We start from the raw sequence: 24,183 nt of genomic DNA, 5'->3' as shown, positions 1-24,183 counted from the left end.
CACGGGTGAGATATGCTCTCTCCTGCTAGTCCCCGTCAGTACTCTAGCTGCAGCATTCTGAACCAACTGAAGGCTTTTTAGGGAACTTTTAGGACAACCTGATAATAATGAATTACAATAGTCCAGCCTAGAGGAAACAAATGCATGAATTAGTTTTTCAGCATCACTCTGAGACAAGACCTTTCTGATTTTAGAGATATTGCGTAAATGCAAAAAGGCAGTCCTACATATTTGTTTAATATGCGCTTTGAATGACATATCCTGATCAAAAATGACTCCAAGATTTCTCACAGTATTACTAGAGATCAGGGAAATGCCATCCAGAGTAACGATCTGGTTAGACACCATGCTTCTAAGATTTGTGGGGCCAAGTACAATAACTTCAGTTTTATCTGAGTTTAAAAGCAGGAACGAACGAACAAGATGGATGGACAGTTGACATTTATATTTTGACTATGATGGTCACACTCTTTCCTCATAAGAAGAAAGTCTGGGTTCAAAAGGCGGACCAATTTTTAGGGGGGGGACCGTTCTGAGACACAGGCCCTAACCAATGTGGCACCCTAGCCAAGATTTTTAATGCCCCCCCCACACACACACACACAATAAATTCCAAATTTACATACACTTACACAAGAAACTATATATATATTTTTAAATAGAATTCATCATTATTTTTGCTGTACCTTTGTCTCGGCCCCATTATTCCTCCTCTTCTTTTCTTTTTGCCTCCCCTGAGCACCAGACAGTTTGGGCTGTTTTGACGTTGTTATGCTACAATGACGTAATGACCCGAAAGGGCTCATCAGCTACTTTAGACGGAGGCAACGATGAAACTTATCGTCATTATTATTGAATAGGCTTTGCTATATGACCTTACATTTATTTTAAATTAAAAGATAAATAGTATTAATTGGTTTTAGTATAAGAATAGTGAACATTGACTTTATTTTATTTTAGGGGAGGTCATGGTCTAGTGGTTAAGCTGTTGGGAAGATCCTTGGTTCAAATCCCAGCCTGACCAGAAAATCACTAAAGACCCTTGGGCAAGGTCCTTACTTCCCTAGTTGCTCCCGGTGTGTAGTGAGCACCTTGTGTGGCAGCACCCTGACATTGGGGTGAATGTGAGGGATTATTGCAAAGCGCTTGGAGCGTCTGAAGCGCTATATGAATGCAGTCCATTTATCATTTACCATTTTTTCCATCATTTGTGGCATGCCCTGGATGGACGGTGCCCTTAGCAGTTGCCTTTACTGCCTATAGGCTGGGAGGGCCCTATCGAATACATTCTGATTCTGATACGTTCTGCCCAACTTGTTTTGCATTTCCTGGTCTCCGGATTCTTTTGCCGCCATCACCAACTACTGCCAAAGTGAACAAGACACTTGAATTTAGCAGGAGTTTGCTCATGGCATTTGCACATGACCTGAATGCTGACCCAGTGAACCCCGAAGTGTGGCATCTTGATCCCTGACCACATTTGCATTCAAACATGGGTGAATTTGGATAGGAAATAATCCGGATTAAATCCTAATAGCGCCATTCAGATTCAGAAAAAAACCCTGTTCAAGTTGGTTTTGGCTTGAATCTGACCCAAACCAGATTGCCAACAACCGCCTGAACAGAGTCTTAGAGGAGATATTCTGATTAGTTTATTTTAAATCTGAAAAGTGGCCATGACTAATTAAGAAACTAATTCATGCACCCTGTTTTGCTCCCAAATAATGCACTGTCAGCAGACAGCAAAGTGGAGAAGGACATGCCCCCAAATGCTCCTGCAGTTTCCACTTTGGACCGTGCACCATAAATCGTTAGATAGGCCCCATAGAGACACAACACATCAAAACAGACGTGATGTTTTGGGTTTGAAAATGACACAGTCGCTCGCCTCTTTCGGTGTTTTTATCTTATCTGTCGGTACATTTTTGAGACTCAGATGTGTATCGTCGGGTTCTAACATTTCTTCCATCCTGTCTTCACCTTCTGTCAGTCTCTGAGTGAGATGACAGAGCTCCTCTCCTCCCGCAGCAACTACAGCAACTACCGGCGGATTTACAACGAGTGCAGCGGCTTCAAGGTGCCCATCCTGGGCGTGCACCTGAAGGACCTGATCTCGCTGAATGAGGCCCTGCCGGACTACCTGGACGAGGATAAGATCAACCTGAGCAAGCTCCAGCACATTTACAGCAACATCAACGAGCTGCTGGACATTCATAACTGCACGCCGCCCTTTGAGGCCAACAAGGACCTCCTGCATCTGCTCACGGTACGAGACAGAAAACACGTGACGCTCAAGAACTCAGATCAAAGTGGTCGCTAATGCTGCTCTTAAATGTGACCTTTCAGCTCTCTCTGGATTTATACTACACCGAGGACGAGATTTATGAACTCTCGTATGCCAAGGAACCCAAAAACCCCAAGATCCAGGTCAGTGCAGCTCGATGTTGTGCTTTGAAGCTCTCAGCTCAAACGATCACGCTGACGCCTATCTTAATCTGTGCGCTGATGACGAAGGACCTTTGTTCTGTGGGTGTTGCACATTCAAAACACAAGTACATTCTCAGTTTTGAAATACATCAAAGTCGACCACATCAAAGCGGCATACGTTAGGGGAGCGTGTTGTGTGGTGGGCGTGCTCTTTTTTTTCACATGTGCACTCCTCCATCTCATCGCTGATCTGTTGGTGTGCAGCCTGTAGCTCCAGTCAAACCTCCAGTGGTGGCAGAGTGGGCTTCAGGGGTCACGCCGAGGCTCGACCCCGACACCATTTCTAAACATGTCAAGCAGATGGTGGATGTGAGTGTGTGACTCTCTCGCCTTTCACTTCCTTATTACTTGGTGTGCTAAAGCAGAACTAACTGCTCCGGGGCCTCTCAGCTACTTCAACTGATTGCTTGTTTGCTCCCCCTGCAGTCCATCATGAAAAACTACGACCAGAACCAGGACGGTTACATTTCACTTGAGGACTTTGAGAAAATTGCAGCAAATTTCCCCTTCTCCTTCTGCACGCATGAAACTGACAGGTGAGGAAAAGACAGCGTGCACGCCCGTCGTATTAGAACATTAAAAAGAAAACAAAAAACAAACAAACTCTTACACACTGTGGTGTTGCATTATGGACATTTTCTACACCAGACAGGGACAAATTAGCCATGATGAAATCACCTCTTACTTCATGAGGGGAATGTCTGTATGTGCCAAGCTTGGGTACAACTTCAATGATGTACACAACTTCCACGAAATCACATACAAGCGGCCGACGTTCTGCGACAGCTGTCGGGGTTTTGTAAGTATCGAGTTTGTTGGGTTTTGTGTATGAGGCAAGTTGTGCTGTGATTTGACACTTGTTGTGTGTGCCTTCTTGTAGTTGTGGGGAGTCATCAAACAGGGATACCACTGTAAAGGTAACAAGCCAAACCACCACACCCTGCTTGGATGAAAGGCTTTGAGCCTGTGACTGACTGATGCCTGATCTATACATCACTATATATAAGCCATGGACAAAGAATGTTTTTGATACTGATAACAAAAAAAAATTTCTCAATTCATATTGAAAACTATACCACATTATTTGTCTGATCATAAAGATTCCAAAAAGGTATAGTTTGGACTATCTATGACTGGATGTTATGGAGTTATGGGGTGAAAACAGAAAGAATAATAACAGTCAATTTCAGTTTGTACAGGGGTCAAAAGTTAAAGGTGCAACAATTCTGGTAAAAACTGATGCAAAGCATTGGTTAATAGGGGTTTTAAAAAGGAATAGTTTGCACCATCTGTTATTGTTAGTTATCACATTACAAGGTAACATATGTCATAGAATCCAATGGACGTCAACCTTGCTTGACCGTTACTTTGGAGAAGTACGTATGGTCAAAACTATTCAGTTTATTAACCCTATTAACTCAACCCATACTTACATTTTAACAAATTTGGAACAACTCTTTGACCCTTGTACAAACTGATTTTGACCTTTGTCACTGTTTTTGCTGTTTCACCCCATAACTTCATAACATTCAGAGATGGATAGTCCAAATGGTAACTTTTTTGAATTTTTATGATCTGACAAATAATGTGGTGTACTTTCCAATATGACTGGACCATTTTTAAATTTTGACCCCTGTGCTATCCTTTTAAACCTTAGCCTGTCTATGACTACCACCCTGGGATGACCATCAGACACTTTAGTGTAGGCCGTAGTATACTGAGGTTGGATTTGAAGTGTTGTTTAGTCCCATTATATGGTACTGAATTGGCTAAAATTAGCTTTGAGATCATGGACTACTAACTGGACTCTTCATATTCAGTATATACCATATTTGGCCTTTGATGCAAAACTTTGATAGCTGGAGGTGGTTTCCCTCGTCAAATATATGAATTTGATACAGTTAATATCTACATTTGAAGAGTTCAAATGCAAAACTCAGTATCTCCAAAACCATCAATTTTTAGTTGAGGCCAACATGTACTTGGCTGTCAAGGGGAACATCAGTGTGCAAAATATGAAAGAATTTGAACAAACTGTTTTCATTTTATTGATGAAAGTCTGTGCATTTCCGCATATGGTTTCCTTTAAATCTCCATTTTCAACTGCATTTTTCTCCATTTGAAAAAAAAAAGTACTTACTGGGTTTTGCATCTGAACTCTTCATTTGGAGGTCATGCATTAGGTGTGAAATGGTGGCCAGCAGAATTTAAATAGAAGACAGAACGTATTAAAGATGGCTCAGGTCTAAACAGCCTTCAAATGCTTCCAAACAGGAAGTCCCTGAGCACTACATGGTAAAGGTTTAAGATCTTTTCTGGCTCCAATTATTTGTCAAGGGAGAACTTTGAGCATTTTGTCACAGATCCAGTGGATGTCACTGAATGCTTTTGAACCCAAGAAAAGTGCAGGATCCATTACTTTGAGCTGGCACTACTCGTCACATTGTCCACCACATGATGGAACCAGCCTGGGTCATGATTGGCAATCTCCTAAGAAGGCCTCTGGGCCGTCCCTGCCACACGTAACCAGCCATCTATCTAATTGGCCATGTGATATGTGCATATCCCATTGGTCTTTTCTACACATTCTCAATCCCAACTCCTCACATATTTATGACTGGTCAGTACCCCTTTGCGCCAATATGTGATGAGTTGTGTAGCCCCTTTGTGTCGTTTAGCACATTAACATACAGCAGCCTAATTTCTCTCTGATATCATCCAGAGCTATCTGCTTGAGTTCCAGGTCACCCCTCAACACATCAGAGGATATTTATCTATGTTACTGTTAAGGTTAGGGTTCGTGTTACCCTGGACTAAATAACACAAAGGGGCTACCCAACTTGTCACATATTGCTTTTCGGTCATGGCAAGGGTTTTGGGTTAAAATCTGATGAATTGGATGTGAGAACACGTTGGTCTTTTCCAGAAATCCTCAACACTGAGGCACCTGCACAGTAGATGATGTCCAGAAAAATGTGCTGCGTGGTTAAAATTTCATTGTTCACGCTCTCTCACAAAGTGATACTCATCATCATTCTCAAAGATCCTACAGAGTCCTAGTAGCAAAGACATTCAGTCATTGCCTAAAGTCATTGGTTAGCATCCAAATCTGACAACCATACAGTAAGACAGCAGGCACCAGGACCCTAAAAATTAGGACCTTCATGCTCCTGCATAGCTTTTGGCATCACAACACACCCCTGTGCAATGACCTCATGACTCTATAAGCTCTTCCCAGGTGTCGCTCGGTCTCAAAACCAGAGATCCCAGATACATGAACTTTGAACCAAAGGCAAATGAAAATAAATCATACAGTACAGGCCCAGTTGAAACAATAATAACAAGAATTATTGATTAAAATCAATAACCAATGCTGTTTTGACAGTACTGTAAAAGTGACAAATTCTCTGTCTGTACATTATACAGGCCAAGACACACCAAAACTAACTGAGTGAGCGAGTTAAGACTATTACTCTAATAACTCTCAAAAAACCTACACAGAACTTCCAATTTTGCAGAGGGACGGACTATAGTTTGGTGCATGTGGTTACACACAATCATGTGATATTAATAAATGACCTACTTCAATGTTGTTGCGCAGACATAGGTTTTATGAGTGACAATGTGCTACCACCTAGTGGGGAGCTTATAGTAAAAGCTAATATACTTTGTCCCTGTCACCTTGATGGAGAGACATGCTGTCTGTCCATGCGTCTGAAACCAGGGTTGGGTAGGATTACTTTGAAACGTAATCCGAAAGTAATCAGATTACAAGTAATCCAAATGTATGTACATACATATATGTAATCCACATGTATTCTTTCAAAGTAATCCTACCCAACCTTGTCTGAAACTCTGCACTCCCTATAACTTTTCATTGACTTGAGACATTTACCAAATTTGCAGCAGGCTTGAAGGTCTTGGCCAAGTTCAATTATGAGTGATCATGGACAAATTTAAAACGAGTGTGTGTGTGTGTTTATCAGAATCAGAATCAAATTTATTGCCAAGTACTCACATGAAAGGTATTTGCGCTGGTGTCATTGGTGCATAAACAACAATACTGTACAATACCTTTCAGTACAGGGATGATTAATCCCTGAAGACTGCACTTTCAGTAACTTTCCAAGGATTTTTTAGACACGTTCATCAAATTTGCAGAAACATGCATCCCTCCAAAGTCTACACCAACTTCAATGATGACAAACCCTGACCTAATTTTGAAGGTCATAGGGCCAAAAATACTGTACTCCCAATAACTTTTCAAAGAAATAACAAAGGTTTATCAAATTGACAGCAAGGATACATTTCTTGAAGGTCTAAGTCAAGATTGGTGATGAGTGATCTTCACATAAATTGACTGCATTTATATAGCACATTTCCATCTGCATCAGATGCTCAAAGCACTTTACAATAATGCCTCACATTCATCCTGATGAATGTGAGGCATGAATGTGAGGCATGAATGTGAGGCATGATGAATCCTGATGTCAGGGTGCTGCCATACAAGGCGCTCGCTACACACCGGAAGGAACTAGGGATTAAGGACCTTGACCAAGGGCCCTCAGTGATTTTCCAGTGAGGCTGGGATAGCTTAACCAATGCTCACATAGCGACCTATGAAGCTACGTGACCTTCAAAGCTCATGTAGCTTTGCAGGTCCCTGAACCAAAAATTGTGTTTGTGTACGATGAAGACTGACCCCTCTATAAATTTGCAGGGCTTTCATTCTCAACAAGGATGCATCCCTTGAAAATCATCGTATTCCAGCAGTGTAGCCTTCATGCCCTTTTCACTCAAACTTCCAAATCATTCCGACACCTTTTCCAAACCAATAAAATCATGACTTACAAATTATTCCTGGTTGCCTTTTTTCTCTCTCACTCTCTCTGTCTAACAGAGTGAGAGAGAAAGAGTCTCCCCAATAAAAAACAAACTTGGAAACTAATCTCGAATACAGTGTAATTTGAAGTTGCCTTGTTACATTCTTATTATCATGAGATGGCTGCATGAAAATATTATCCACTCACAAATACGTATGGGATTACACACATTTCTTCAACGGGGGACACAAGACGTTCAGAACAATATCACATTTTTAGTGGACAAAATACTGAAAACTCATGAGCATGAGATTACAGTTTCAAAATGTAACCACTGGTGTGCAATAAGGACATGCACTGAAGTTAGCGAAAGGTCATGCATTGCCTACTTAGCTAATGTGCCGTAGGTTTAGAAGATTGTGCACAAAATAATACAGCACTGATCAGTCTGTAAATATGGGAAACTGAGGCTAAAAACAGGCTTTTGAGTTTCAAACATGTTAAACAAATGGTTGGCTAAGACAAACTTCCAAAGCTTCATATCAGAGCCATAAAGCACCATGGCATTCTGATGACTGCGCCGCACGTTACTGGCAAAGTGCAATGCCGAGAAAAGTTCATCTTTCATCAAGGCAATGCCTTTTCTAACAAGTCCTTTTATTATTATTGCAATGTCTCATTTGTAAAGCTCATGAAACAACTACAATCCTGTCCTGATTTAACAATTTCACCTGTAGCCGAACATGAGGAAACAAGAGGACTGCAGGATAATGCCACCATATCTGGCACCGTTGACGTGGGGTAGTAGTACTGCATGCAGGAGGGGAAGATGTTGAAAAATCGCAGGATACACAGTAAATTTTTCTGAGTAAAATATGCTCTGCTGTGATAACATTTGATCCCAGTCTAAATAGAGTAAAATACACTCTATTATAGAGTGAAATCAGCTCTACTGTCTTGTCAAATCAAGTGTTTCTAATCCAGTAAGAGTTGATTTTGCACTGGGATAGAGTATGTTTAACTCTTTTTGGACTGGGACCAATTGTTATCCCAGTAGAGTAAATTTAACTCTGCAAAATTGACTGTGTAGTTCTCCACAGGCATCATCGTGAGGCACAAAGCCATTCATCCAGCTGTGGTATACTGTCCGAGGTCACAGTGAGTGGACTCACATTAATCTTTTCTCCATCTCTCAGGCTGTGGAATAAACTGCCACAAACAATGTAGGGATCTGGTGAAAATGGAATGTGTGAAAAAACACAAAGGCTCAGGTGGTTCCTGTCCGTGCACGCCCGTACCCGACTCCAAAACCAAGGCCAGCAGCTACAGTAGGCTCCTTCTCCATCAGCCAGTGCAAATAGATAACATGCTGACTATTAGATGACCTTTAACCCAGCAAGCTTCTGCTTCTGTTCCTTGTCAGGTTCAGAGGAGGATATGTTTGTTTTCCCTCAAAGTACGGAAACAGAACATAACAAGGGCACTTGTGTTTTGAAGACTAACGGTGGTATAATGACGCTGTCAGACTGCTCCACTCAGACGGATCCTGGAGTGTGGACGCCGGAGAAAAGGGACAAGAAGGGAAGCCAAAACTGCGATCTCCTACCTGGGTCTGTGGAACGAAAGGTGAAGCTGAATGTCTGTTACTTTACATTGTTCTGTCCTGCTGCCTGTTGATAGGAAAGATCATCGCTGAATAAAAGAAGAGTTCTTTCTTTCTAGTGGAGCAGCACATTTTCAAATATGTTTTACGCCTTCTTTTTTTTTTTTAGCATTTGTAGATTTTCAGCATTTTTCTCAGATGTCTCCGGTTGCCAGTTTTCTTCAAACAAGTCAGGGGATGGAGACATGAACATTTCCAAGTCACTGAATATGTCTTGGACTTTATTTACATCAGTTATGAAGAAATACAAAAGTTTCTTTCACCAAAACATCAAATCTAGGCTTTCATCTCAGATGTATTTTCTGGCAAATTGTAGCTGAACTTTCAGGTCTTCTTTTTAAGAAAATCCTCGTCTACACCACTTCATCAGGAAGCTGGATTTTATATTTTTAATTAATTTATAACAAGTTGTAGACATTTGCTTTCAGTTTGAGTTAAGGAAGATAACTTTACATTTATTTATCTAAAGTTGTCACTGGTGTGTCACTCAGACAGCAAAATGAAGAGGTTATTTAAAACACACACACACACACACACACACACACACACACACACACACACACACACACACACACACACATATACTGTAGTGTTCAGAATAATAGTAGTGTTATGTGACTAAAAAGATTAATCCAGGTTTTGAGTATATTTCTTACTGTTACATGGGAAACAAGGTACCAGTAGATTCATTAGATTCTCACAAATCCAACAAGACCAAGCATTCATGACATGCACACTCTTAAGGCTATGAAATTGGGCTATTAGTAAAAAAAAAAAGTAGAAAAGGGGGTGTTCACAATAATAGTAGCATCTGCTGTTGATGCTACAAACTCAAAACTATTATGTTCAAACTGCTTTTTTAGCAATCCTGTGAATCACTAAACTAGTATTTAGTTGTATAACCACAGTTTTTCATGATTTCTTCATATCTGCGAGGCATTAATTTTGTTGGTTTGGAACCAAGATTTTGTTCATTTACTAGTGTGCTTGGGGTCATTGTCTTGTTGAAACACCCATTTCAAGGGCATGTCCTCTTCAGCATAAGGCAACATGACCTCTTCAAGTATTTTGACATATCCAAACTGATCCATGATACCTGGTATGCGATATATAGGCCCAACACCATAGTAGGAGAAACATGCCCATATCATGATGCTTGCACCACCATGCTTCACTGTCTTCACTGTGAACTGTGGCTTGAATTCAGAGTTTGGGGGTCATCTCACAAACTGTCTGCAGCCCTTGGACCCAAAAAGAACAATTTTACTCTCATCAGTCCACAAAATATTCCTCCATTTCTCTTTAGGCCAGTTGATGTGTTCTTTGGCAAATTGTAACCTCTTCTGCACATGTCTTTTATTTAACAGAGGGACTTTGTGGGGGATTCTTGCAAATAAATTAGCTTCACACAGGCGTCTTCTAACTATCACAGCACTTACAGGTAACTCCAGACTGTCATTGATCATCCTGGAGCTGATCAATGGGTGAGCCTTTGCCATTCTGGTTATTCTTCTATCCATTTTGATGGTTGTTTTCCGTTTTCTTCCACATGTCTCTGGTTTTGTTGTCCATTTTAAAGCATTGGAGATCATTGTAGATGAACAGCCTATAATTTTTTTGCACCTGCGTGTAAGTTTTCCCCTCTCCAATCAACTTTTTCATCAAACTATGCTGTTCTTCTGAACAATGTCGAATGTCCCATTTTCCTCAGGCTTTCAAAGAGAAAAGCATGTTCAACAGGTGCTGGCTTCATCCTTCATCACTGACTGAATGCCACACTACTATTATTGTGAACACCCCCTTTTCTACTTTTTTTTTTACTAATAGCGCAATTTCATAGCCTTAAGAGTGTGCATATCATGAATGCTTGGTCTTGTTGGATTTGTTTGAATCTACTGAATGTACTGGTACCTTGTTTCCCATGTAACAATAAGAAATATACTCAAAACCTGGATTAATCTTTTTAGTCACATAGCACTACTATTATTCTGAACACTACTGTATATATATATATATATATATATATATATATATATATATATATATATATATATATATATATATATATATATATATATATATATATATATATAAAGACAACCCAAATTAAAGGAGAAATTCCATTTTTAACAACCTGGACCTCATTTCTGTCATAAAATACGGCTGTTTCCTCACCAGTGTAACTTTGGTGTCATTATTAGTCTGTGATTCAAATGATGTGTTCAGTTCAAATCTGAAACATTTACTTACCTTTACTAAGGTGGATTAGAACTTTTTGTGGTACACAGCACCAACTACCTAGCAGTCAATATGTGTTACTGATTTCAAAATGCAGCTCTTTTCATCCAGACGTGTGGTGCTGTGACATGTCAATCATCTGTGTCGAATCAGATTTCAGGGGAGTCCACTGCAACCCTGGTCTCTGCTCTGGCTCCACCCATGCCATGAAACTCAAAATTTGGCACTTCCTGTCACAGTGTGAACTTGCCACTGAGTTCCCGTGAGATTCCACGAGATCTCGTCTGTCAATCCATGAAGTGTCGATTCAGGAAGTGTTTGACATTTCCTGTTTCACTGTGGACTCAAAATTTGGCACTTCCTCTTTGGGACTTCCTGTACCATGAGTGAGATTTGCGCCACGATGCATCACTTCCCTCGTACAATTCCTTGTTATAGGTTGGTAATAGCATAATATACAAGACTGACACATTTTGGCAGAGTTATGGCCCTTGATTAACAAACCTACACACTACCAGTTTCATGAGTTGGTGTCTGCATTCTGAAATCAACTATTAGAAACCTCAAAATGTTATCAGAATGTAGCAAAACACTTACTTCAAAGCACCATGTGCCAGCAGGGGATATTGTGCTCTCAGAGCACTTTGGTTTACATCAGTTATTAAGAAATACAAAAAGTATAGTACTGTCTCATGAAGTGTCTTTGTAAGGTGACTAGTGAGGGAAGCCACCAAGACACCTATGACAACTCTATAGATGTTATTAGCTTCTGTGCCTGCGATTTGAGAAACTGTGGATAATGCAAGTTTTGCATTTTACTTCACCACACATGGGTGCATAGTTGAGTTGAGCAGAGAAGGATTTTCAATAAAACAGATCAAATCTAGGCTTGCCTCTCATGCATTCTGGCAGATTGCAGTTAAACTTTCAGTTCTGTTAAAGGAAATCCTCTGTACCATTTCATGATGAAGCTGGATAACTGGTCATGCAAAATACAAAACTTGCATGATGCACAATTTCTCGAGTCACAGCCACAGAAGTCTGGGCTTCTGGGCTTTCCTCACTCTTCTCCTTCTTTCACAGTCCTTTAGTTTCTAAGAACTGTCTGCTCCACACAGATTTACCATGCCATACTGTTTGGATTTCTTTATAATTGATGTAAATAAAGTCCAAGACATATTCAAAGCATTTACTTATTCACACCATCATTTTGGCTTTTAGATTTTCTTTTAATTCATCGTGATGTAGAGATTACTTTTCACTGTGCATTTAAGAGACATTTTATAAATATTAAATAAAAAAGCCTATATATTTTTTAAATTTATTTATTTATTTTTGATGTCATGGTAAAAGTCAAACGTGGCGGGGTTTGTCTCTGAGCCTGGTTGGGTTCAGTCCAAAAAGGCAACGTGGGCTCACCACCCACAGGGGAACCGCTGGGCTCGGGTGCGCTGTCCCATGGGTGGCAATGAAAGCCGAGGGCTTCGACAGACCAGAACCAAGCAGCAGAGGCTAGCTGGGGGCATGGAAAATCACATCACAAATCTGGGGAAGGGTACAGAAACATTTCTGTTGCTTCGAAGGTCCCAGTGAGCACAGTGTCCTCCATCATCCATAAATGGAAGAAGTTCAGATCCACCAGGACTCTTCCTAGAGCTGACCACCCGTCTAAACTGAGTGATTGGGTGAGAAAGGCCTTAGTCAGGGAGGTGACCAAGAACCTGATGGTCACTCTGTCAGAGCTACAGCATTCCTCTGTGGAGAGAAGAGAACCTTACAGAAAAACAACTATCACTGCAAGAATCCACCAATCAGGCCTGTATGGTAGAGCGGCCAGACAGAAGTCACTCCTTAGTAAAAGGCACATGGCAACCCACCTGGAGTTTGCTAAAAAGGCACCCAAAGGACTCTCAGACCATGAGAAACAAAATTCTCTGGTCTGATGCAACAAAGATTGATTTTACTCTTTGGTGTGAATGCCAGGTGTCATTTAAGGAAACCAGGCACCATTCCTACAGTGAAGCATGGTGGTGGCAGCATCATGCTGTGGGGATGTTTTTCAGCAGCAGGAACTGAGAGACTAGTCAGGAATGAGGGAAAGATGAATGCAGCAATGTAGACACATCCTGGATGAAAACCTGCTCCAGCAAACTCTTGACCTCAGACTGGGGCGACGGTTCATCGTTCAACAGGACAATGACCAGAGCACACAGCCAAAATATCAAAGGAGTGGCTTCAGGACAACTCTGTGAATGTCCTTGAGTGGTCCAGCCAGAGCTCAGACCTGAATTTGATTGAACATCTCTGGAGTGATTTGAAAATGACTGTGCACTGACGCTCCCCATCCAACCTGACGGAGTTTTAGAGGTGCTGCAAAGAGTAATGGACAAAACTGCCCAAAGATAGGTGCACCAAGCTTGTGACATCATATTCAAGAAGACTTGAGGCTGTAATTGCTGCAAAAGGTCCATCAACAAAGTATTGACCAAAGGATGTGAATACTTATGCAATTTCTTAATTTTAGTTGCTTATGGATGTAAGTATTTGAACACCCTGCAATTTTGCAAGTTCTCCCACTTAGAAATCATGGATGGGTCTGAAATTTTCATGTTAAGTGCATGTCCACTGTGAGAGACAAAAAAAAAATAAAAAATTCCGGAAATCACGATGTATGATTTTTTAATAATTTATTTGTATGTTACTGCTGCAAATAAGTATTTGAACACCTGTGAAAATCAATGTTAATATTTGGTACAGTAGCCTTTGTTTGCAATTACAGAGGTCAAACATTTCCTGTAGTTTTTCCACCAGGTTTGCACACACTGCAGCAGGGATTTTGGTCCACTCCTCCACACAGATCTTCTCCAAATCTTTCAGGTTTGGAGTTTCAGCTCCCTCCAAAGATTTTCTATTGAGTTCAGGTCTGGAGACTGGCCAGGCCACTCCAGGACCTTGAAATGCTTTTTACGGAGCCCCTCCTTAGTTGTCCTGGCTGTGTGTTTGGGGTCATTGTCATGCTGGAAGATCCAGCCATGACCCATCTTCAATGCTCTTACTGAGGGAAGGAGGTTGTTTGCCAAAATCTCGCAATACATGACCCCATCCATCCTCCCTTCAATACGGTGCAGTCATCCTGTCCCCTTTGCAGAAGAGCACCCCCAGAGTTTGATGTTGCCACCCCCATGCTTCACGGTTGGGATGGTTTTCTTGGGGTTGTTCTCATCTTCTAAACATGGTAAGTGGAGTTGATTTCAAAAAGCTCTATTTTGGTCTCATCTGACCACATGACCTTCTCCCATGCCTCCTCTGGATCATCCAGATGGTCACTGGTGAACTTCAAACGGGCCTGGACATGTGCCGGATTGAGCCGGGGAACCTTGCTGCCCTGCAGTATTTTAAACCATGACAGCATCATGTGTTACTAATGTAATCTTTGTGACTGTGGTCCCAGCTCTCTTCAGGTCATTGACCAGGTCCTCCTGTGTACTTCTGAGCTTTCTCAGAATCATCCTTAGAATAAGAGGGCGAAAGAGGCAGAATAAGAGGGCTTCTTGAAGAAAAATTAACAGGTCTGTGAGAGCCAGAATTCTTGCTGGTTGGTAGGTGTTGAAATACTTATTTGCAGCAGTAACATACAAATAAATGATTAAAAAAAAAAAAAAAATCATACATTGTGATTTCCGGATTTCTTTTTTTTTTTTAGAATATGTCTCTCACAGTGGACATGCACCTAAGATGAAAATTTCAGACCCAGTACTTATTTTCCTCATTGTATATACAACCCCTGGCAATAATTATGGAATCACCAGCCTCGGAGGATGTTCATTCAGTTGTTTAATTTTGTAGAAAAAAAGCATATCACAGACATGACACAAAACTAAAGTCATTTCAAATGGCAACTTTCTGGCTTTAAGAAACACTATAAGAAATCAAGAAAAAAGATTGTGGCAGTCAGTAACGGTTACTTTTTTAGACAAAGCAGAGGGAAAAAAAATGTGGAATCACTCAATTCTGAGGAAAAAATTATGGAATCATGAAAAACAAAAGAACGCTCCAACACATCACTAGTATTTTGTTGCACCACCTCTGGCTTTTATAACAGCTTGCAGTCTCTGAGGCATGGACTTGAGTGACAAAACAGTACTCTTCATCAATCAAGATGCATTATCATCTTGAAAAATGATTTCATCATCCCCAAACATCCTTTCAATTGATGGGATAAGAAAAGTGTCCAAAATATCAACGTAAACTTGTGCATTTATTGATGATGTAATGACAGCCATCTCCCCAGTGCCTTTACCTGAGATGCAGCCCCATATCATCAATGACTGTGGAAATTTACATGTTCTCTTCAGGCAGTCATCTTTATAAATCTCATTGGAACGGCACCAAACAAAAGTTCCAGCATCATCACCTTGCCCAATGCAGATTCGAGATTCATCACTGAATATGACTTTCATCCAGTCATCCACAGTCCACGATTGCTTTTCCTTAGCCCATTGTAACCTTGTTTTTTCTGTTTAGGTGTTAATGATGGCTTTCGTTTAGCTTTTCTGTATGTAAATCCCATTTCCTTTAGGCGGTTTCTTACAGTTCGGTCACAGACGTTGACTCCAGTTTCCTCCCATTCGTTCATTTGTTTTGTTGTGCATTTTCAATTTTTGAGACGTATTGCTTTAAGTTTTCTGTCCTGACGCTTTGATGTCTTCCGTGGTCTACCAGTATGTTTGCCTTTAACAACCTTCCCATGTTGTTTGTATTTGGTCCAGAGTTTAAACACAGCTGACTGTGAACAACCAACATCTTTTGCAACATTGCGCGATTTACCCTCTTTTAAGAGTTTGATAATCCTCTCCTTTGTTTCAATTGACATCTCTCGTGTTGGAGCCATGATTCATGTCAGTCCAGACTAACGAGCAGATCTGATATGATGCAGGTGTTAGTTTTGGGGATGAAAATTTACAGGGTGATTCCATAATTTTTTCCTCAGAATTGAGTGATTCCATATTTTTTTCCTCTGCTTGGTCTAAAAAAAAGTAACCGTTACTGACTGCCACAATTTTTTTTTCCTGATTTCTTATGGTGTTTCTTAAAGCCAGAAAGTTGCCATTTGAAATGACTTTAGTTTTGTGTCATGTCTGTGATCTGCTTTTTTTCTACAAAATTAAACAACTGAATGAACATCCTCTGATTCCGGTGATTCCATAATTTTTGCCAGGGGTTGTATAAAAGTGTGCATCAACTTAAAATTTTGAGGAAAAAATTTTGGCATCAGTTTGTAACATAAAAAGCATTGTGAATACTTTGCAGATGCACCGTAGCCGTAAGGTCTCACAATCGTACAATTAGACAGGAAGCACCCAGAAAAGCACTGGAAGCTCGAGTCCCTCCATTGTATTGAGAAGTCTAAGTGTCCTGATGATAAAATGTTTTTCAGGTCCACACGTTGCCCCACAGAATCCCGGGCCGCTCCATGACTGTGAACATCCTACAGCACAAGTTAGAGGAGCTGCACCTCCACTCCGACAAGAGCAGAGAGCCGGACTGAGCGCTCCTCCTGCCAGCACACACATCCAGACACGTCTGAAGGCTGTTGACATTTACAGGACAATGACATGTCACTTGTGGCCAATGGACTCTTGACATTTCATGTTTTTATTTGGCTTCGAACCCCAGCTGTCCATCCTCCTGTAATTTATGAATACCTTGCTTTGTGAGTACAGGTGCCTTGGTCTTCCGGTGCTAAATGGTCACAGCCACCTACAGTGATGAAAGTTTCCTCATCCACAGGGGAGGAAACTGACACTAACTTCAGCCAAAATTTTTTTTGTAACACTGGCAGCTATATATGAGTTCCGTGCTGGCGACTAAACGATGAATGAAGCTTGTGATTCATCAGCCACTGCAACCAGCAACGTTTGTTTCCTGCTCTCACGTGCCTGTCTCACGTTCACGTCTGCACTGTACGATCCACATCAGCAAAGTGCTTTTATGTTTTGTTCTTTGTCCAAGATTTCACTGTTCTGTTTAAAGATCAGAAAAATACAACAGTGACAATTCAGCGCATGTTGTGTTTGACTCGACTCGACTTGGACGCACAGAAAGAAAACCATCACACACACGTACAGCCGTATAGAATAACATTTATTGTATAAAGACAAGAAAGAGCTTCTGTGACTAATGACTAGGTGTTCTTTAGAACGGGTAGAAAAAAAAATGAGTTTGACAGAGCAAGATTTATCTATGACTCAATGAACGGCAATCACATCAAAGAGATTAAAAAAAAAATGCACATAAAAACTACTTAACGCGCTGCAAAAATATTCTGCTTAAAGGTGATTAAACACTATAGCATCAACACCTATTTAAAAAAAAAGTTGCATAATGGAGAAAACTACTGGGAGTAAATAATGTTCAGTGGACTGAAAATAAAGGAGGGAGGAAAAAAGCAGAAAGGGGGCCGTGGGGGGTCAAAAGCATGCACTTTGTTCTTGTTTAAGCTTCTCAAAACAAGCAAAATGATTCAGGATTTGCTGTACTTTTCCTATCCCATGTCTTTTCAAGATGCACGTTAGGAAACATGTTCAGCCTGCAGGAGGTGTGGAGCGTGTGAGCCGTGACATGCCCACACCTGCTGCACATAAACAACAATTACAGCAAACATCATATCGTGGCTGCAAGTAAGACTTCGTTCAGTAAAAAAAGAAAAGAAAAAGAAACATCAAACTGTAATATGTGCACACTGAGCGCTGGAGGCGACAGTGTCAAACAATTCAATGACATTATGACGTAAACCACGTCGCTGCTCGCAGAGCAACAAGCACAGCAAAGCTACTGGGAACCAGAAGGTCCCTGGCTGCCCTGGCCAGGATAGCCACCATACTGGCTGTAATACTGGTTCCACTGGTTCTGGTTCTGGTAGTACTGCTGCCACTGCTGAGCATACTGGACAGAAGAAACACAAAGTAAAGCCGGTTAGCACATCGCCTTCTTCCCAAATTCAGTTCATGAACCAAAACGGTAAATCACAGCACAAGTAGTTATTTACAGCCAATGTCACTGAAATGTACATAACCAGTTTCAGAATTTTATTCAGACAACAGAATAAGTTGTTTTTGTGAGCGCTGTTGAGAACGTTTCACTGAGTTCAGTACAGTGGCTGAGAAAGCTCGTCACACTGCAACTGGGGAAAACATGGAAATAGACATCACGTGCACTGCAAGGTTAACCTATTAGCTTAGCAGGTTCGGACTCAAAGATGGGGTGTGTTTTGACTTCTGATGGCTGTTCCACGTCTCTACAGAAAACCGATGGGCGATGTCACACAGGCTTTATCCAGTACATATACAGTCTGTGCTACTAACTGATGTCTCTACATGCCAGGGGGATAGATGTGTACACAAAACCATAAATTTAAAAGGCAGTTTTTAATGATACCTGCATCTTTCCACCGAAATTGACCTGAACTAAGATTTGGATCTGTATATTGACACCATAGTACATCAGATTTTCTTTTAGGCATTTCCCCCAATAAGAACAGGTTCATCTTCCATCTGTAATACCTGCTGATACTGCTGGTTGTAGCTCTGTTGCTGTGGCTGCTGCTGTGGCTGTTGCTGCTGGTGGCTGTATGTTTGTCCAGTGGCAGGTGTCTGGCTGTAGCTCTGGCTGTATCCTGGGTACTGGCTATAGTTGTAGTAGTTCTGGTTGTAGCTGCCCTGGCTGTACCCTGGACTGTAGCTCTGGCTGTAGCCCTGGGATGGAAGCAAAAAAAAAAAAAAAAAACCACACACATTACTGCACAAAGTCAAATATGACAAGTTTAAAGGTGTGTGTGCGTATGTGAATTGGGTGTACCTGGCTATATCCTCCTTTATTGTAAGGAGCTGGGCGATTATAGCTTCCTCCTGACTGCTGAGGGCGACTGTAGCTGCTGCGTGCATCAGAGCCTCCATCACGGTAGTTGCTTCCCCACCGGTTCTGGTTATAACTGCCACGATTGTAGCCTGCTAACAGATGAAGCATTAAACAAGTGCTAGGTCTGCAGATTAAAACAACCAAATCAAGATCCCTGTGGGATTCCTGTTGGAAGACCATCATCCTAAACCACACAGGTTGAAATTCCAAGAATAAATGTCATTCACTGCTGGAGGTTCCAGGTTCCTACTGAGTATGTAGCATGACAAAGATGCCAGAGTCCAGATTATAACACCTTTCCATGGTGAACACATCAAGGAGTGGTGAGTCGCACTTCCAACAGAGCCATGATGACATCACTGAGTCCCTACGGGACTGTGTACTGGTGCTGTGCATCATTGCATTCATCCTGGGTCCTGATGTGCAAATAACTAGTCCATCATCACCTCCCAGAAACAATCATACGCTGCACCCATGTGATATACAGTTGTCTCTTGGGCCTTTTTAGGATGTTCGATTCCTCAAAACTGAGACACCTACAGGCTGAATCACGCCCAGAGAAACACACCACACAGTCATGTCACACACGGCATTCACTCATCTCAGTCCCCCGAGTAACCATTCTTCTAACACAACCAAAATTTGTGTTAGAAGAATGTGTTGTGTTAAACTCTAGCGAAAATTGTATTTAATCCCATAATGCATAGCGCAGGCCGAGATACGCATTTCGTTTATTTTGATATCAAAATCACTTATGGGCATAATTTTAATAAGCATTAAAAGCCCACCACAAGAACAACCATAAAAGTTTAGAAATAACATTATAACCGGACAATTATTACAGTTGTCCAAGAATACTTTGCTATTGTGGCATCAAAGTGCTGCTGTATTTATGAAGATAAAATCTCTCAGAAAAAAATGTAAGCAGTGAAAATAATGTGGACCTATTTTTAATATGAAACTGCATGAGGAAAATGATGCAATTCATGCCAGTAGCAGCAGGCAGGACCTTGTCCAAATGATGGCAATAATCCAGTCATGTCAGCCACTAATACATTTACATCTCAGCACCTGCGATGCACTGATGAAATATTAAGTGCGAGCGCGTAACACAACTCTAAATTGGGTAATGTTTATTAAAATAGGTAGCTGACATTTTTCAAGGGTGGTAATAAATTATGCAAAATTTCGGTAATGACTTGGAATGGCGTGTGAGTCCAGAATGTTTTTAGAAATCGTAGACCTCAACTGATTATAGAGAAAGAAATCAACCCCTTTATTTCCTGTTAGTTCCATCATTTTTTTAATCTTGATTTACTGTCATGTATTTAAAAATTGCTTAGGCTCTTGTTATCATATACACACCATTATAGTGATCATTATTATTATTGTCAGTATTATTATTTTATTATTACTTCTATTTTCTCATTTGATTTTTTTTTTTTTTTTTTTTTTTTTTTTTTTAAATGGACCACAATGGAAATAAGTGTTTTCAGTTTCTTGCGTCATCCATGTATTTTTAACGTATTTACAATTATATTATGTACTTTTGAACATGTTTATTGTTGTTAGCCATTATCTGCAGTTTCTCCAAAAAATATTAGTCCTATCAACATTCCGTTTTGGCAGAGTTCATCCTTGACCCAAAACACATAAGCATACCAAACAACAAATGTCAGCTATCCCCAGTCTGTCTGTGATCGAAGTTATACACACGCACACATTGTTTTGCCTTTTCTGCATTTTGCCACAAGCAGGTGCTTCTATACTCATCAAAAATATAAACGCAACACTTTTGGTTTTGCTCCCATTTTGTATGAGATGAACTCAAAGATCTAAAACTTTTTCCACATACACAATATCACCATTTCCCTCAAATATTGTTCACAAACCAGTCTAAATCTGTGATAGTGAGCACTTCTTTGCTGAGATAATCCATTCCACCTCACAGGTGTGCCATATCAAGCTGCTGATTAGACACCATGATTGACTGCCCACAATAAAAGGCCACTCTGAAAGGTGCAGTTTTATCACACAGCACAATGCCACAGATGTCGCAAGATTTGAGGGAGCGTGCAATTGGCATGCTGACAGCAGGAATGTCAACCAGAGCTGTTGCTCGTGTATTGAATGTTCATTTCTCTACCATAAGCCGTCTCCAAAGGCGTTTCAGAGAATTTGGCAGTACATCCAACCAGCCTCACAACCGCAGACCACGTGTAACCACACCAGCCCAGGACCTCCACATCCAGCATGTTCACCTCCAAGATCGTCTGAGACCAGCCACTCGGACAGCTGCTGAAACAATCGGTTTGCATAACCAAAGAATTTGCACAAACTGTCAGAAACAGTCTCAGGGAAGCTCATCTGCATGCTCGTCATCCTCATCGGGGTCTCGACCTGACTCCAGTTCGTCGTCATAACCGACTTGAGTGGGCAAATGCTCACATTCGCTGGCGTTTGGCACGTTGGAGAGGTGTTCTCTTCAACTTTATGCGAAGGAGATGTGTTGCACTGCATGAGGCAAATGGTGGTCACACCAGATACTGACTGGTATCCCCCCCCCAATAAAACAAAACTGCACCTTTCAGAGTGGCCTTTTATTGTGGGCAGTCTAAGGCACACCTGTGCACTAATCATGGTGTCTAATCAGCATCTTGATATGGCACACCTGTGAGGTGGGATGGATTATCTCAGCAAAGGAGAAGTGCTCACTATCACAGATTTAGACTGGTTTGTGAACAATATTTGAGGGAAATGGTGATATTGTGTATGTGGAAAAAGTTTTAGATCTTTGAGCTCATCTCATACAAAATGGGAGCAAAACCAAAAGTGTTGCATTTATATTTTTGTTGAGTGTATTTTCACACACCCACAAACAGAGATGGTGGCATCAGACACGCCACACTTATCACTCATGGTAACGGCAACATGACACTTAACTAAACTGATGAAACCAATTGAATGACAAAAACAATAAATCAACAACACTAAAAATACTGTTAAAGTAACATGAACACTAAACATTTAAAATCCCCCAAACTGCATTGTGGCACAACATCCCTTGTTCACCGTCGGTAGCAAATATAACTAATTTCTCCAAAAATGTTAGTCCTATCAACTTTCATTTTTCACACCATTCATCCTTGACCCAAAACACACAAGCATACCAAACAGAAAATATCAGCTCTCCCCAGTTTCTCCGTGATTGAAACCATATGTGTGCGCACGCACACACACGCTCACAGAGGCCACTTGGCTATTATAATATAGATAATATCTCAACTGGCTTATGCAGTTAATTTCACTGCCATTCTGGAATAATTATGGCTCACTGTTGCAACTGACAACGATAATCTAACATGTTATCAAGTGGAATTAAATATACGAGTAATGATGCATTTACACACATCGTTATTTATTTGTGATGCTGCCACTCACATTTTAACCATTTCCAAACTGTTGCTATACATGGACCAGTTTGCGTACATATCCAAATATATTGTCATCTAGTTTCTTAAAGCCTGGATCACATGGCAGGATTTTAAAATTATCTTTAGGTTTCCAAAACCTGAGACCACACACGTGGAGATAAAAAGTCATAGATCTAACAGGTTTGGTCGTACAGTGTATGGTGTTCAGCCACATGGTGAAGTCAACACACCACACACGAACAGATTTCACACGCAAACATTCCCAGGTCAGACAGGAAATCTCGCAAAATGTTGAGATTAAACATGGCTTCAGAGTAAACAAACAAAGATAGTTTGTGGACTATTTACAACAGAGGGGGAAAAAAAAAAAAAGATACAAAAAGATAAAGAAAAGGCATTCTTTAAAGGACTGGAGACAGCGCGACCACTGGACTTTCTGGTAAGCCATAACAACTGTTTTGACTTTAGATTTTGCTCCATGCATCGCCTCGCTTTCTGATTGGCTACACGTCACATTCAGCCAGTTTGTGGTCGGGGGACACCACACACACACAGATATCGGGCCAAGACAATCCAACATGTTGAAAATCCCCAACTGGCGATCGGCGTGCCCCTGACGTCCTTCCAAGCAGATCAGAGCGCTCTTAACCCACCACACACGGCAGGAATATCTGATAAGATTATCTTTAGCATCACCATGATTGTCGGGGTGTCCTTAAGATTTTCAGAAGTGCAAGATCGGGTCCGATATCTGCCTAATTATCTTGCTGTGTGAACCCGGCTTAAGTCACGACGCATGGTTGCGTACATCTTTTTAGTCTGGTTTTGTGTGTGCACAATGGCTATAAATGAGGTCCCAGATAACAAAACTGTTCTGGGGCTCCTGGGCCCCAAACATGACCACGTTCAGCACTGCAGTCTGAATTTTTCCCACTCACCCTGCTATATACATATCCTGTATATAAAATTCAGATGTATGTATGTGTATGACTGAGAAGGCCATGAGAGTTAAGCCAAACGCTTTACTTACCTCCTCTGTATCCACTGTTTGCATCTCCACTGCGGTTCTGATAGCCACCACGAGATCCATCACGGTTGTCATACCGCTGGAAGCTACCCCCACCACGGCCGCGGAACCCTCCCTGCCTGTTGTCAAATCGTTTTTCAGGAGGTGGGCCTGCCAGGCGGCCTTCCTCATTGTACTGCTTCAGGAGCTTCTCTGCCTCATCGCGCTGCAGCTCAACAAATGTCACGTCCTCCAGGAAGTCACAGACATCAGGGAGAGTAAAGTTGGCTTGAAGAGTGAAAGAGGTGATCATAGGATGAGAAGAGAGACAGTCCATCCAGCAAAAAAGAACGGAGAGACCGGAAGACAGAGGGGTAGGGGGTTGCAGTGAAGACCAGAGCAGTCACACCACCGGAAGACAAAATGGGGAGGGGAAGAACAAAACAATATTACTACCACACAAAGACAGAGATTCAGAAACAAAAAGCAGATAGACTAAAGCAAATGGAAGGGTAAATGCAACAAACATCACCTCCAGGGAAATATGGAGGAAACATTTGTTAAAGCAGACAGGAAAGGGAGGAGACTTCAGTAGAAGTGAGACAACTAGATTGG

The 24,183-nt window shown here is 41.2% G+C and overlaps 2 protein-coding genes across 6 annotated transcripts in view; one reads left to right on the top strand and one right to left on the bottom strand.

The window, feature by feature from the left end:
- Window positions 1-24,183, top strand: part of rasgrp4 (RAS guanyl releasing protein 4) — a 116,555-nt gene that overhangs the window by 81,129 nt on the left and 11,243 nt on the right. For 2 of the 3 annotated variants that reach the window (XM_034168592.1, XM_034168591.1), the window contains exons 9-17: window positions 1,991-2,266; window positions 2,347-2,427; window positions 2,692-2,796; window positions 2,914-3,023; window positions 3,136-3,286; window positions 3,368-3,404; window positions 8,507-8,638; window positions 8,734-8,936; window positions 16,649-17,930. In XM_034168592.1, the coding sequence (XP_034024483.1) occupies window positions 1,991-2,266; window positions 2,347-2,427; window positions 2,692-2,796; window positions 2,914-3,023; window positions 3,136-3,286; window positions 3,368-3,404; window positions 8,507-8,638; window positions 8,734-8,936; window positions 16,649-16,759 (1,206 nt within the window). In that variant the 3' untranslated portion in view covers window positions 16,760-17,930. Of the gene's footprint in view, window positions 1-1,990; window positions 2,267-2,346; window positions 2,428-2,691; window positions 2,797-2,913; window positions 3,024-3,135; window positions 3,287-3,367; window positions 3,405-8,506; window positions 8,639-8,733; window positions 8,937-16,648; window positions 17,931-24,183 lie in introns of those variants that run through there. The other variant, XR_004560190.1, reaches the window with a different exon arrangement.
- hnrnpul1 (heterogeneous nuclear ribonucleoprotein U-like 1) overlaps window positions 17,335-24,183 on the bottom strand; it is a 43,535-nt gene continuing 36,686 nt past the window's right edge. For 2 of the 3 annotated variants that reach the window (XM_034168588.1, XM_034168589.1), the window contains exons 13-16: window positions 23,593-23,856; window positions 19,069-19,220; window positions 18,774-18,965; window positions 17,335-18,156 (exon numbers count right to left, since the gene is read on the bottom strand). In XM_034168588.1, coding sequence (XP_034024479.1) covers window positions 18,043-18,156; window positions 18,774-18,965; window positions 19,069-19,220; window positions 23,593-23,856 — 722 coding nt within the window. In that variant the 3' untranslated portion in view covers window positions 17,335-18,042. The remainder of the gene's footprint in view (window positions 18,157-18,773; window positions 18,966-19,068; window positions 19,221-23,592; window positions 23,857-24,183) is intronic. The other variant, XM_034168590.1, reaches the window with a different exon arrangement.

The sequence above is a fragment of the Thalassophryne amazonica genome, chromosome 4, assembly GCF_902500255.1.
Source record: "Thalassophryne amazonica chromosome 4, fThaAma1.1, whole genome shotgun sequence".
NCBI classification, from domain to species: domain Eukaryota; kingdom Metazoa; phylum Chordata; class Actinopteri; order Batrachoidiformes; family Batrachoididae; genus Thalassophryne; species Thalassophryne amazonica.
The sequence above is the reverse complement of the archived record's forward strand: the minus strand, read 5'-3'. Positions and strand labels throughout refer to the sequence as shown.